Below are 14,453 nucleotides of genomic sequence, written 5' to 3'. Positions count from 1 at the left end.
TGTCTGCAAGTGCATCTTCACAACACAAGTCATGGTCATGCTTAAGATCATTAAAAACAACTCAATTTTCTGATGTTCAGGCATTTCCAGTTTTGTGAGTTAACACTTATCAATACGGCTACTTTTTTTTTTTTTTTTTTGAATTTGTGGAAGACAGTAATCATATGAAAGTAATCATGTTCTCAAGCATTGTGAGTGGGTATTTGTCTAGATTTCCAACCAAAGGAATATAATGTAGTAGAAACAATCATAACTGTTTTCCCCAGCTAAATAATAGTTTACACTCCAAGTAATGAAATGTAAAGAAATTTTTCTTTGGAAAAAGTGAAAAATACATTTATTCACTGAATTAATCATAGTGGAAAGATTACTGCACTCTAAAATGTTCTTTTTAAATGAGGCAAGGCATTTTTCTTTGTCTAATGACCCATCTGTTCCATATATTTTGCTTATGTTTTCTATAAGGGTATCTGCTTTCTCCCACTGCTGCATTTATCAGCCATTTTCAAGCAAACTTGAAAAAGATGTAGAAGCCTTAGAGATAATAAAGTTCTTTCATGTTATGGAAAAAATGGTGGCTAGATAGAGAATAGGCACCTAAGTTATTATCACCATTGAAGGAAAGGCAGAGAGCACTGGATGATTATATATTCTGTCTGGCAGAACCTGGTCTGCCATTCAGTGTGCAGGCACCGGCTGGCACGTGAGCAAGTATGTAGGTCCAAACTGCTCACAGCCTGCAGGCATCATAGGGGAAACTGGGATAATTGTGTTTGTGGGGATTTAGGAGACAAAGAATACAAAACCACGGAAAGCAAGTCTCATTGGTTCCAGTTTCATGGGGTGTTGTTTTGTATCGGTATCGGAGGCTTACTGTTATTGAGTATAAACATTTTAATACATTTTCTCTCTCTCTCTCTCTCTCTCTTTTATAAACAGATACAAGAAATTTGTCTGGATTACTGCTGAACTAAATGCTTCTGAACCGAAGGAAATGCTTTAAGATTGCTCTCCTAACAGAAGTTGTACAAAAATGGTATACTGAGGGTTCTGCTTGCTCTTCTGGGAAGACTGTAACTGCACTTTTATATTACAGTTTACTGCTCCATAAATGACAATGTAATAACAAAAGTAACAGTAATTTATGTAACACTAGCAGTTCCCCTCCCACTGACTGGACATGAGTGATCAAAGGCCTTCGCAAGAAGATAAGCACAAAGTTAGCAGATCTTCCTCGAAGTTCAGGGAGTCTTCAAGAAGCATGCAATCTGATGATTATTTTGCTAGAAAACTTAAAGCTTTGAATGGTAGCATGGGTCCTCCTGTTTCTTCAAATGCACCTAGCAAAACTGAAAATAATCAAATAAATGGTACACCAGCTGTGCCTAAAATGGGTGTTCGAGCAAGGGTATCTGAGTGGCCTCCTAAAAAGGATTGCTCCAAGGAGCTGAGTAAAGCTGCTTGGGAAAGTAGACCTCAAACCAGCTACGAAAGTGTTGGATCAATACTTCCAAATGGACAAAATGACCAAAGTGATGAGCAGCAAGAAGAGCTAGAATTGGAATTCACAGAGGGCAAATACACTATTGGAGATCTTTTTGTTCGTTCTCCTCAAAGAGGACTTCATCCCATAAGGCAAAGGAGCAATAGTGATGTTACAATAAGTGATATTGATGCTGAAGATGTGTTAGATCAGAATGCTGTTAACCCAAATACTGGAGCAGCCCTCCATAGGGAATATGGCAGTACTTCTTCAATTGATAGACAGGGCTTGTCTGGAGAGAATTTTTTTGCAATGCTAAGGGGATATCGAGTGGAAAATTTTGAACATAAAACCCTTGCTCCATTTGGATTTTCTGAGTTTTTCCAATGCGATCCTACAGTTTCTCCAAGTCTTCATGCTGCCGCACAGATTTCCAGGGGAGAATTTGTCAGGATTTCTGGCTTGGATTATATGGATAGTGCCCTGCTTATTGGTCGAGACAGGGAAAAATCTTTCAAGAGGAGACTAAAATCAGAAACAGTAGAAACGTCTCTATTTAGAAAATTGCGAACAGTTAAAAGTGAGCATGAAACTTTTAAGTTTTCATCTGATCTGGATGACAGGCTTGACAGAAATGTTCGTTCTTGGAACTGTCAGAAATGTTTTGCACATTATGATGTTCAGAGCATTTTATTTAACATAAATGAAGCAATGGCTACCAGAGTAAATGTGGGAAAAAGAAAAAATATAACCACTGGGGCTTCAGCTGCATCACAAACTCAGATGCCAGCAGGCCAAATGGGAAACTGTGAATCTCCTTTGGGAAGCAAAGAGGACCTCAATTCAAAAGAGAATTTAGACGCTGATGAGGGTGATGGGAAAAGCAATGATTTAGTATTGAGTTGCCCTTACTTCAGGAATGAAACTGGTGGGGAAGGAGATAGACGGATTGCACTTTCTAGGGCAAATTCAGCATCTTTTTCTTCAGGTGAAAGCTGTTCTTTTGAGTCTTCTTTAAGTTCCCATTGTACAAATGCTGGTGTTTCAGTACTGGAAGTACCAAGAGAAAATCAGTCAATTCACAGAGAGAAAGTGAAGCGTTACATCATAGAGCATATTGATCTTGGAGCATATTATTACCGCAAGTTCTTCTATGGAAAAGGTAAATTTTTCTCATGCAACTATTCTGAGATATGCATGCATTAGAATTAACTTGCTTATTAAAGATTTTTTTCTTCTCTGTAGAAAGACTTAAGTATTATTGAGGCTCTTGCAACATTTTATGAAAGTTAAGCCTCTTAATATCCCCCGGAAGAGCAAGATTTAACAACCAGTGGGTTATAAAGCTCTGCAGTGCCTCCCTAAAGTCACTAAACATGGGGTAGTTTAATGTAGAAAATAATTAACTTCTCTGTACCAAACTTTCTGGGAGGGCAGGGGAGAAGGAAGATACTTGCATCCAGTAAATGCATTGTAATTACTGATACCCAGCCTGGATATCAGTATTTCCTAAAAGATATCTCCAGAAGAGGAGCTTTTATTTTTTGAGTCTTTTAAGCCCCTTCTTCCAGATTCTGCTGTCTTCCAGTGTCTCTTGGGGCCTTTCATACTGTATACACATGTGTGTACTTCTGTCAGCACCTTAAGCAGAGAGCTTCTGATGATAYCTGTTTTTTTTCAGCTTGAAGATGGTTGTTTTATGTCATTCTCCTATAAGCCATTTGCACGTTATTTTAGGATATATTCACACTGCAGAGTGCAGGGTACTCTTCTCAGCAGAGTAAACTAACTTACCTTGAATCATTATTTAGATAAGCAATTTACATTTTGTGATTTGCTTTGGCTGGCTGTAATCTCTGTTTTTGTGGGTGGGGAGAGCCCCAAAATACTTCTCTCTAGCCTTTCTGTATTATGAGTTACAGCTTAGTCTTTTGCTGTTATTAAAAGAAATTTGCTCTGTCCTTAAAAGATTGTTTGATCCTGCCTGAGTCTTCCTCAGATCGCACCTCTCTGCTTTCTAACTATATCTGAACAGCAGGAAATACTGCAGTAAGCACTGTACTGTACTGCTTCCTCTTGTGACACTTTGCAAGGGACTCAAAAGAGGATCCAGTACAGTGCTTGTCTTCACCATGCTGTGGAAACCTAGAATAAATAGGTTGTAAAAACAGTATATTTAAAAGGGAAGGAAGAAAGAATCTGCATTTGTGATGGAGGAGGAAGAAAAAGACCCATAGTTATGCAAGGAAGGGCAGTAAATTTGAAGATTCAAAATGGTTCTTAAGCTAGATAAGTTGTAAAGGATGAGGTGTTGGCAGAGTCCAGGTGGAAGAGAATGAAGGGAAGTTTGAGACACAGAGGTGACATATGTTTTGAGGGTCTGAGGGAAGAAAGGATTGGCTTTGATGTAAATGAAAGGAAAGTTGTTAATGGACAAGGTGGTAGTGGAGGAGAAGAAAAATGGACAAAGACAAAGGTTAAGCCAAATATAAGATAACTTTTTTGTGAAATGCTTTTAGAATAGATGAGTTACATGTTCCAAAAGGGCTGAGCATTTTTTGTGATAAAAAATCTTGTAGGAGAGATAAAGAAAACATAAGCAATACTTAAAACCACTTTAGCATACTATAAACAAACTTAAAGACTTTTCTGGAATGCTGATACAAAGATGTAATTAGTTTTAATGAACTTCTGTTCTGGTGTTACATATATATGATCTTCTAACTAGAAATAAGGTATGTTTATGTTAAAATAGTATTAGAAACATAAGAAATATTATCTGAATTTTATCCCATATAGTAAAATATTGGGAAATTTGAGCTGTTATTGTCTACGTTATCAACTGTTCTGTAGGTAGAAYTCTGCAAGAGTAAATATCATATGTGACAAATAATGTTCAGTAATACTCTCACCTTTACAATGATATACAAGACATTCCCTTTTTCATGTTGTCTTCCTATAGAGCTGTAACAGAAGCTACATGAGAGAAATCTGCATTGGATGGCTTTTATGAGGGGAAACAGCAAGTTAGGCAAATGTGTTGATGGAACCAAATAGTTCATTTTCAGTATCTATTACCAAAAGGAATAAAGCATGCAGCATAAAGCATGCAGGGAATCTCCAGGTTGCTTCCAACTGAACATGGCTCTCATCTAAGCAAAATTTATTTTAGGTACAGGAGAGAAAACGTGCATTTTGCCTTGGACACTAAAATGTCTTGCTACAGTGCTGATCTCCTGTATAAGAAAAAGTGACATTTATATGCACACTGAGTCTTACTTGATGCTCTTCCATGACAGTAAAATCTCCTAGCTGATTGTTCATTGAATTGTAGATTTAATAGCACAGTTGAATTTAGCAATATAATTGTGGAAGGATGAAATAAAAATTTAGCAAACAATAGTCACTTGTTTATAAAGACATATGCAATGCCACTGATTTTCTTTGCCTTTAACAAGATATCTGTGAAAGAGAAATAACTTTCTGCATATTTGATTTAGTTCACAGTTTTATAATTGGCACTTGTCAACGTACAAGTTTTATTTCTGTTTTAAGATGCATGGAAGAAACACCCTGGCATGTGCAGCACTAATTATTCCCTTCCCTTTCAAGAAATGAGAGATTTGGAATTCAGCGTCTTCTGAAATGAGCTGTAGTTTTTTACTGCATATTTATAAGCTTTGTAACTATTGTTAAAATCAAATCCAACATGACTGATGTAAAATATGTTAATGTTTATGGAAAATATCTTCTCAGTTTTCAGTTAAGGTTTGCAAAAGCTAGAATGTTTTATTTTATCTCATGGTTTTGATTTATTAGTAGTGTCCTCTCCTGAACTATGTTTTTGTGGGATAAAAGAAGATGGGAGGGGAAAAAAGGTATTTTAATTTTTAAAAGGATAATTGAAACAAGTTTTTRTTATCATTGTCTATTGCCTTTTTGCAATTATCCTCATAATACCCAAGACTGACTGTTAATACCATGCATTTTATTTGTGGGATGCTTGCAACCACTTGTTAATATGTTACTGTATCTATCCGCTGATATGAAACTGAAGAAATGTCTTGGAAAGAACTTTACAGGATTAGCAGGCTCACAATATTAACTCAGTTTTGTATTCTGCAGCTTTGAGACAGCCTCTTTTCCTTGCAGATTTAATCTTACAAATATGAGGTTTGYCCAGTATAAGTAAGACCTTTTATTGGAAGGAAAGTTGTCCATTATTCTTCAAAATTAAAAAGTTAAAAATAAGGGATATTTTATGATCTGTCTTTAAAGAGCTAGAAAATAGCTTATTTTCCTCTTCTCTCCGATTCCTACTTTTAAATGAACATAAATACATCTAAATGAACATAATGATTTTGTACTTTAACATTCAGTTTAAAAAAGTGCCTTGAATTAAAAATCTTTTCCTTAAATCCTGGAATATCTGTAGCCATGTAGCCAGTTTTTTTAATTTACTTCAGCTTCTTGAATCCCATTCTTGAAACTGGTTCACCAAGTGTATTTTTAATATACATTAGTAACTTCTTTGGCTTTGTATCTCTCATGTCTATCAAAGTCAGAAGTCTACCAAACTTGAATCTTTCTGTGTAGTAATGCTGTAGCTGACAAATCTAGTAACTGTGGAATAACCGTTTCTAGACTTGCATCAAAAGTCTAGAGTCTAGAGGCCATATGTGGCCTCACAAGTGCCAAACAGAGAAGGAGAATAATCTCTTCTCTTGGCCTTCGGGCTGTGCTCTTGCTGACGCAGCCCAGTATGTGGTAAGCCTTCACCTCTGCCAGAGTGCAGTGCTGACTTCTGTGCCACCTGCTGCCCCTAAGGGCGCCCCAGTCCTTTACTGCAGAACTGGTCCTGAGGCAGTTGGTCCCCAGCCTGTGCTGATATGAGCTTGTCCTGTTCCAGATACAGGACTTTGTTGTTGACATTTGTGAGTTTTCTGTCAGTTCCATTCTCCAAATTGTCAAGGTCCTTCTGAACAGCAGCCGTACCCTCCAATGTATCAGCAGTCCCTCAAGAATTCTGTCTTCTAAATGAACGTGCTGGGAGTGCATTCCACCCCATTGTTTGGATCAATATTAAGCAGTACCACCACAACTGTCAACTTTGGATGAACCCTTTAGTAACTGGCCACTAATGAGAATTCATTTTACTGATCACACTCCTTTGAGGCCAGCTGTCCAGTCACTTTATATCTGTCTTGTAATCTGTGTGTCCAAACTATATCTTTTCAGTTTAGCTACAGTGATACTATGGGAGACTGTGTCAAAGGCATTGCTAAAGTACAAGTAGACGACATCCATTGCTCCCTCCTCATCCATGAGCCAGTCATCTCCTTATAGAAAGCAATTGGGTTGGTCAGGCATGATTTGCATTTGGTAAATCTGTGCAGGCTGTTCCTAATCGACTTTTTGTCCTTCATGTGCCTGGAAATGGCTTCCGTGAGGATTTGTTTCTTAATCTCCATGGGGACTAAGGCATGAAGGTGACTGGTCTGTAGCTTCACAGATTCTTTTTCTTGACCTTTTTAAAGATGGATACAATATTTGCCTTTTTTCCAGTCATTAGAAACATTTGCCACTCACTAGCACCTTTCAAAGATGACGAAGAGTAGCCTTACAATGACATTGGCCAGTCCTTTCAGCACCCTTGGATTTATCCCTTCTGGTCCCATGGGCTTGAGTATGTCCAGGTTGCTTGATCTTCCTCTTCTGTAGGTAATGCTTCACTCCCCCATAACTGTGCCAGTTGGCTCAAGGACCAACCTAACAATTCATCATAGATTGAAAAGTTTCTATCCTCAGTTCAGTTGTCAAAACTGAGTTGCTGCATGAAATGTTAAAGTTTTGAGTAAGAATAAGAATAAACTGAATGAAATGAAAGAAGCTAACCCTACACAACACCTTATTTATTTGAAGACTCTTAAATACTGCAGCTTGATACAGTTTCTCTGAACTAGTTCATCACTGCATAAGAGAAAAAAATGATTATTGCATAGTAGCAGTTTTTAAGCAGTTGCAGTTTATTATGAGTTATATGATATGACTGACCATCCTGATCTCATCAAAATTAGCAGTTTGCGATTTCCACACTTGCTATGCAGTACAGAAGATCACAAACCAGTGTATTGACAGACTCATAGCTCAATTAGAGAATTTGTGGTTTTTAGTCAAACTTAATTCAAATGCTTAAAAGCTGTTGTGTGATCCATGGAGATACAACTAATACTTTCCTTCTCACAGCAAAATTTTTTGATGAACATCATCTATGAGACACATACTTCATTCTTCTCTTTTCTCTTCATTCCTTCTGTTTTGCAAAAGAGCATCAGAACTACTTTGGAATAGATGAAAATCTTGGACCTGTAGCAGTCAGCATCCGAAGGGAGAAGGTTGAAGACTTAAAGGAGAAAGAAGGATCTCAGTTCAACTATCGAATAGTTTTCAGGACAAGTGAGGTAAAGTTCTTTCATTCATGCTGCAAAGGAATGGAAAAGATAACTTAAAGCTTAGGATAATAGTTGTTTCTCCTTTCATTTGTCTATGGATAGATTATTAACTTTGAAAGGAGATCTGTGAATGGGAAAGGGATATTTCTTATACCATTAATAAATATAGCTGGCCCCTGGAACACAATTTCTTTCTTCTCTGCTACATAAAATTCTTCACTTTTTGGATGGACACCCAAAAGGAGGTTCGTTGGATGAAGATGTATATATCTACAAAGGTCAAGCAAAGAAATAGATGATAAGAACAAAATCAAAGATAAGTTTGGATCCAGGTGCTTGATGTTTCTTGTGATAGGAGTAAAAGATGCAGAAATTTAGGAGGAAAAAAAAGGAACGGAGAAATATGAAAGCTAGTATTACCACTTAAGTGAATTTGTGTATGTTTGGTTTCCAAATATGCTTTATTATAACTTGTATTTTCTGTGAGGAATTCCTTTTTCGTATACTTCTCTTGTACATACATAATTTGTGGCGGGAATATTAATGTGTTAATAAATAAATGTTGAAAGAACACTTTTCAAGCCTGACCATAACTTCTATTTCAGGTGAATTTGTATCCTTTGCAAAAGTAAATTCTTCTCTATCACAGCAATTAACTTTGGTTTGTATGTAAATGTACAATGTTACCATTGTAGCAAGCAACTATAAGCTTTCATAATCTGTTGGACTTTTGCCTTCTGTTGTCGTTAGGAGACACAGAAGCATTAGCTAGACTTCCTGATATATCTGGGCTCGTGTGTTTTTACTGAACATATGTATACATAGGTTTTTCAGGCTAGATTTTTCGTTCATTACTCAAAAAGGTGTGTCTATATGTATGTGGGGAGTGGTGATTCAGCTGGCTAACTTCTAAGCAGCATTTCTCTTGTTGCAGAATCCAATGGGGATAAAGCATTGTAGTTTTAAAAGCATAGTGAACGGGATAAAGCTGCTGTTAGCTGTTGTTTACTTCACCTAGCCAACCTCACATTCAARCTACTGTGTCTGCTGGAGTAGTGTGGCATTATAACTAACAATTTTTAGTTATCCCAGTGCTTAAAAAAAATTTTATTTTCAAAGAAGAAATAGAAATTAGAATAAGTTAAGATGATTATCAGGTAATTTTTAAACAAAAATCGTACTTGTCACTGAGAAAATAAGAGCCTGTATCCTCTTTGTTTAAAAGTAACTTGCTAATCTTTGTGCAGGTTTAAAAAAAAAAAAAAAAAAGGATGTTTTTCTTCCCACTCGTTCTCTCTTCCATACTTTTTTTATCACCTGAAGATCATATCTTTAAAAGTCATCGTAGTATTAGAATTAAGAATATTTTATATGGTTTATCTTTACTGCAGCTTACTACACTTAGAGGAGCAATTTTAGAAGATGCTATACCATCCACTGCTAGGCATGGCACAGCAAGAGGCCTGCCTCTCAAAGAGGTACTAGAATATGTAATACCGGAGTTGAGCATTCAGTGCCTGAGGCAGGCTTCCAACTCCCCCAAAGTCCCTGAACAGCTGCTTAAACTGGATGAACAAGGGGTATGTAGCATATGACTCTCTTTAGAGACTTAGCTTGAAAGATTAAGTTTTTTTGTCTTAAATATTTTGCTGGTGATATTAATAAACATGGATCTATGATACAAACTGATCACTTCCTTGATTTTGGAGATATTTACCCTCAGCTGTGTATTTTCATTGATAAAATGAGGTTTGCTTTTCAGCATGGCAGTATGTAATGGTATTATGGTTACAGAAATCATTTTTTTTCTTTAATTGTRTTTAAAAATTAGAAATAATAGACTTATTTTCTAAACAAATTGTTTTTAAAATACTTTGAAATTTAGCAAAACAGGAGTAGTCTATAAAGGTTCTCTTTAGACCAGAGAGTGAGAAAAATATTACAACTAAACTTTTAATTCATGTAAGAAGTGGTTTTTACAATCTGTATTTGCCCTTYTGTATGATGAAACACCGAATGCAAATGAAAATAAATTTAATGTATTTTATTAATATTGATTTTAGGTAGAAGAGGCAAAATCCTGAGGATATAATGTGTTAAGTCTCTGCATCTAAAGTTTCACAGTTTCTTTCTTTTTCTCTCTCTCTCCCCTCCCCCCCCCCCTTTCCTTAACACATTAACACTTTCTGATTCACTTGGAGCAGTCTTTGTTTGTAGACTGGAATGCTTCCGGGTTCAAACAGCCAAAATTCTAATTGGAACTATCTACTAAATTGACACTGCATCAGCAATGAAACAGATTAATATGCTTTAAATTCAGAGAGAAAAATGGTGAGGTCTACTGGGTGCAGTGAGACGTGAATCTGCCTCGTTCAAAAACTAGCAAGGAAATTTATAGCTTCTGAATAATTTGTGAAGGACAGGCATGTGCAGGCTTCTAATACAGTTTTAAAGGACATGTTTTAAACAATGTTCATTTAAAGGAAATATTGTGTTTTCTATGCAAAAGTCAATATTTGTCTGTTGAAGCTGAATCAGCTGATAGATCCAGCTGATTATAACAGTTGTATAATTAATTTTTGTGCTAAATCAGTTTCAAATGCAGTGATTGTGTCTAACATTTTGGTGTCTACCGGAATTCTTCTGTCTTGTAACAGTTGCTCAGAACCAAGTAAATGTAGACAGAGGAAGAGAATTTCTTTTTTGGGGTGGACTGTCAAGCTCGTTTTGTATGTATATTTTATTCCTTTTGTTTGTTGTAGTCTTTGAGGAGAACTTTACTTTTAATTGAAATTTCATTTTGCCAATTGTCCCTATTTTTTCCTGTGTTTGTCAGTGCTTCTGATAAAACAATAAGGGGAAATTAGAAGCACTGTCAGTCCTGAATCTAAGAGCTCCTGATCTCCTGTCGCTGGAGCTTCAGAGTGAATTTAGGTTCATCTAATAAATAATATTAAATGCTTAGAGGAGAACTATGCTCTAGGCAGTGTAGAGCACTTTTTTATTTGACCTGAATGTAAAGTCTGCCAAACTCACTATCTTTGCCCATAACTGGAAATAGAGTTTGTCCATTGAACTGACCAAAGTGATTTTTTAATCATCAGCTCTTAATTTTGAGAAATGGCAGTACGTAGTTCTTTTTTTTATTTTGGGTGTTCAATTTTGAAAATTCATATCTGTTGTGAAATGGACTGTCACCAGGTAAAATGTAATATTAATGTATCTTGTGTGCTGCTTATTATGAGATAATTACTTGAACAGAGACAGAGAGCTGTGCATAGAACTGGCATGCAATCCATTTATGCTTTTAATTACCTTATTTGCCTGATGCTTTGATTTTATTAATCAAGCAAATATAAAGAGAGTTATTCTTGGCAGATGAAGGTAATGACTGACTGAAGTGTCATGAATTTAAAAAATATGAATCATGACCTAGAGGATTAATATTGTCATCAGAGTAATATTTATTTTAGATATTGGTGTATTAAGTATCTGCATAGTTCTTCAGCAGACTGAAGACCGTTTCTGTAGGTAGTGTTTTGATTTCATTTTTATATCAGTTTCATTGTTTTCAGTGAAATCCATGAATGGGTTGTGGAAGAAATGTGTGGCTAAAACTTTTTTCCTAAAATGATAGTAGAAAGTAGTTGTAAATTGGATGGTTGACCTAATTTGAGAGTGTAAATAAAGAATCAGCATTTTCCCAGTTATTCTGGCATCTGATGATCTGCATTAGATTTGAACATAAATTTGCAAGAAAAGTCAACTGTTTATCTATAACAGTGGGAATGGATGGGAATATTTTTGCTCACTCTTAATTTCCCCCTTGTTCCACTTGCCTATTTCTGCTAATGGCAGAAATCAGCTTTAATCTGTGTATGTTTTTGGTCCCCCTCATATCCCTCTGGGAATGTTCACTGCTTTCTAGGACAAAAGTTGAAGTTTACAAAAAGTCCATAGAAATTAGGAGCTTTGATTGCAATGATATTTAGTGGCAGTTGAGCATCTAATTTCTTGAAGTTCCTTGCCAGAAAAACTCAAAAATCTGCATGTGATAAAAGTCATGAAGTTGTTATTGTGTGATAAAGGATGTACTCTAAAAGAAGCAGAAAAGCTGCCAAGATTTGGTAGTGAGTGATCCTGACTAGAACATAGCCATTCTGAGTCAGGGAGGACTGCTATGCACTTTTAATACAAATCATATACCTAAGTAGCTAAACGGTTTAGAAAATAGTTTCTAGTGTCACATTATAAAATTATTCTCAGATTAAATGTAAGATTCCTAATTTAGAAATCATTAAATCAGAACCATGTCTGAAATTATTTGCTTAGGAAGACTTGGGGCAAACATGGAATACAATTTGAAAACTCTCAGAATTTATTAATTTTAAATAATCTGATGTTTTTTATGCAGGTTAAATGCCATGTATAAGATGCTGCCTAAATTCATTTAGATACTTCTTTCTTAGGTCCTAAGTTCTAAAGGTACCTAGATGTTTGCTACTGCACATGCCTATGCTGACGGACACAGGCTATTTCTGTGAATCAGAGCAAAGCATTCTGTTGCTTAAGTCTTCTGAAAGGTGTGGGTGTTCCTAGCACACTGTTAGGGGATTAAGATTACTGCAAATGCGCTTGCAGCTGCTGCCCTGGTCAGGGGGAGTGCTATTGGTAGAATCAACTTTGTTTGTAATTGCCTAGTGTTTATAGTACTTGTCCATGAAATGAAAACCCAGAATTAATTCTTTCCTCAGCTTGGGAAGTTTCAGATCCTTATCTTTGCTGTTTCCTAGGACAGTGTTTTAACCCCAAGGTGATAGGTTATATTGGAGGATAGAGATATATTCCACTTCTGCTTGAAATTGTACTGGGGTTCAGGAGCTAATTCAGGATTCATTGGTCTCCTGAGAAAGGATGAAGGAAAGTGACTGTGTATTTCGACACTGAATATTTTGCCCAGGTGATTTGCTAACTTGCCATTCATTCATATTGTTGAAGTCTTAATTGATCTGTCTTCTCCCACTTCCTTCTGCTACTGAACTAGATGATCAAATCATTCCAGGTTAACTTGAGTCACTGGACTCCCAGCACCCTAGGGCAAGTTGGAGACCAGGTTTTAGTGTAGCATGACTAGACTGTTAGATATGATGCTGGTAGTTGCTGCTCCAGCTGCTGGTGGCTCAGCACTTTACTTCTCCAGTCCTTAACTGTAGTGTAAAGTCRAGGAAATTAACTTAAACTCCCTATGGTTTAAGCTAAACTATTTGACGCTGAGCTGGAACAGAAGTGTGGCAGTGTGCTCACAAGCAGTCTATGTCTCTGTTGGGAAGTGTCAAGTAACGGCACCACTTCCTATAATCTAATATTTATATAAGCAGTTCTCTTCCAGTCTACTCCATGAATTGTCCATGCTCGTTTTCCACTGAATACAATAGTCTCCAGTGTGGAATCTGGAATCTTTTGTTAGATGCCTGCCTCTCTCCAGGCAGTGCTTCAAAATGGGGACCAAACTAGCAAGCACTCTGAATGAAGAATGTCTAACGCCAGTCAATCGGAAATACCAAGAACATGCTGGTGTCTTAATGCTGCTCTTCTCCAGAATTTAGAGGTCTGACTCAGGCACCTCCTACAGTGATCTGTAACCTAGAATCTTTTCTTATTTCTGTGTATAATAGGGACCTGAGTTATTTGAAAGAACTTGCTTTTAAAAAAAAAAAAAAAGAAGCTATCATTGGAAGTTTTGAGTGCCCAAATCCTGTACTAAATCTACATACACTTAGGTAGGAAAAAAAGTTTGATTTTCTGTTGAGATGAGGAAATCACTTTGTATTGGATATATATTATTCTGCAGATCTTTTTGTCCTCATAAATGAATTTGTTGGCCAGTTTCARTTAAACCTGATGAAGGTCCTAAACTTATTATGTTCTGACAGATGTCATGTAAATTTATGACTTGGATAAGGGAAAGAGAGTTCAAGGGAAAGGCYGTAGCATAAGTTCGACTGTATAGGGCATCAGAAAACTCAGATAGGGAAAAGGTTACGTACACTCTAACTACAGAAAAGATTGAATGAGAGCTGACACCTTATTGGAAACTGGGTAATCTAGCTACAGGAAACTGTTATAAGAACAGCCTTCTCATGGAGCTACCTGTTCTGTGTAACAGTGTTTAGAAATTTCACTACAAGCCAGGGCTAACTTTGATTGAAATAGGTCTTCAAACCATTCTGTTCCTCCAGGACGTGGGTGTTTTTGTTTTGTTTTGTTTTTTGTCTCTTGGTAACTACCTCACATGCAACACTGTTCTTACAATGGAGCAAGGCAGAATTTATTTAAGTGGGAAGATTAAACATTGTTTGAAGTTCAGAATTATGTTTGTGATACTTTTTTCTTTCGTGTATGTATGTTTTTATGACTAGATCTTTCAGTGTTTCTGTCTTGCAGCCTTTCCTAGATATTGTTGTGATAAACATCAGTGCAATAGCACGTCTATGAGTCTGAGTTTTGCAATATGCTTA

At 36.5% G+C, this 14,453-nt stretch overlaps 1 protein-coding gene across 1 annotated transcript in view; it reads left to right on the top strand.

Annotated features, from left to right (window-relative positions):
* Positions 1-1,158: 1,158 nt before the first annotated feature.
* The window catches only part of SIPA1L2 (signal induced proliferation associated 1 like 2), a 93,008-nt gene continuing 79,713 nt past the window's right edge, over positions 1,159-14,453 (top strand). The window contains exons 1-3 of the mRNA XM_026081536.1: positions 1,159-2,645; positions 7,811-7,944; positions 9,327-9,515. Of these exons, the coding sequence (XP_025937321.1) occupies positions 1,181-2,645; positions 7,811-7,944; positions 9,327-9,515 (1,788 nt within the window). The 5' untranslated portion in view covers positions 1,159-1,180. The remainder of the gene's footprint in view (positions 2,646-7,810; positions 7,945-9,326; positions 9,516-14,453) is intronic.

Source organism: Apteryx rowi, unplaced genomic scaffold (assembly GCF_003343035.1).
Source record: "Apteryx rowi isolate R43461 unplaced genomic scaffold, aptRow1 scaffold_552, whole genome shotgun sequence".
Taxonomy (NCBI): Eukaryota; Metazoa; Chordata; class Aves; order Apterygiformes; family Apterygidae; genus Apteryx; species Apteryx rowi.
Note: the sequence above shows the minus strand (reverse complement) of the source record. Positions and strands in the feature narration are given on the sequence as shown.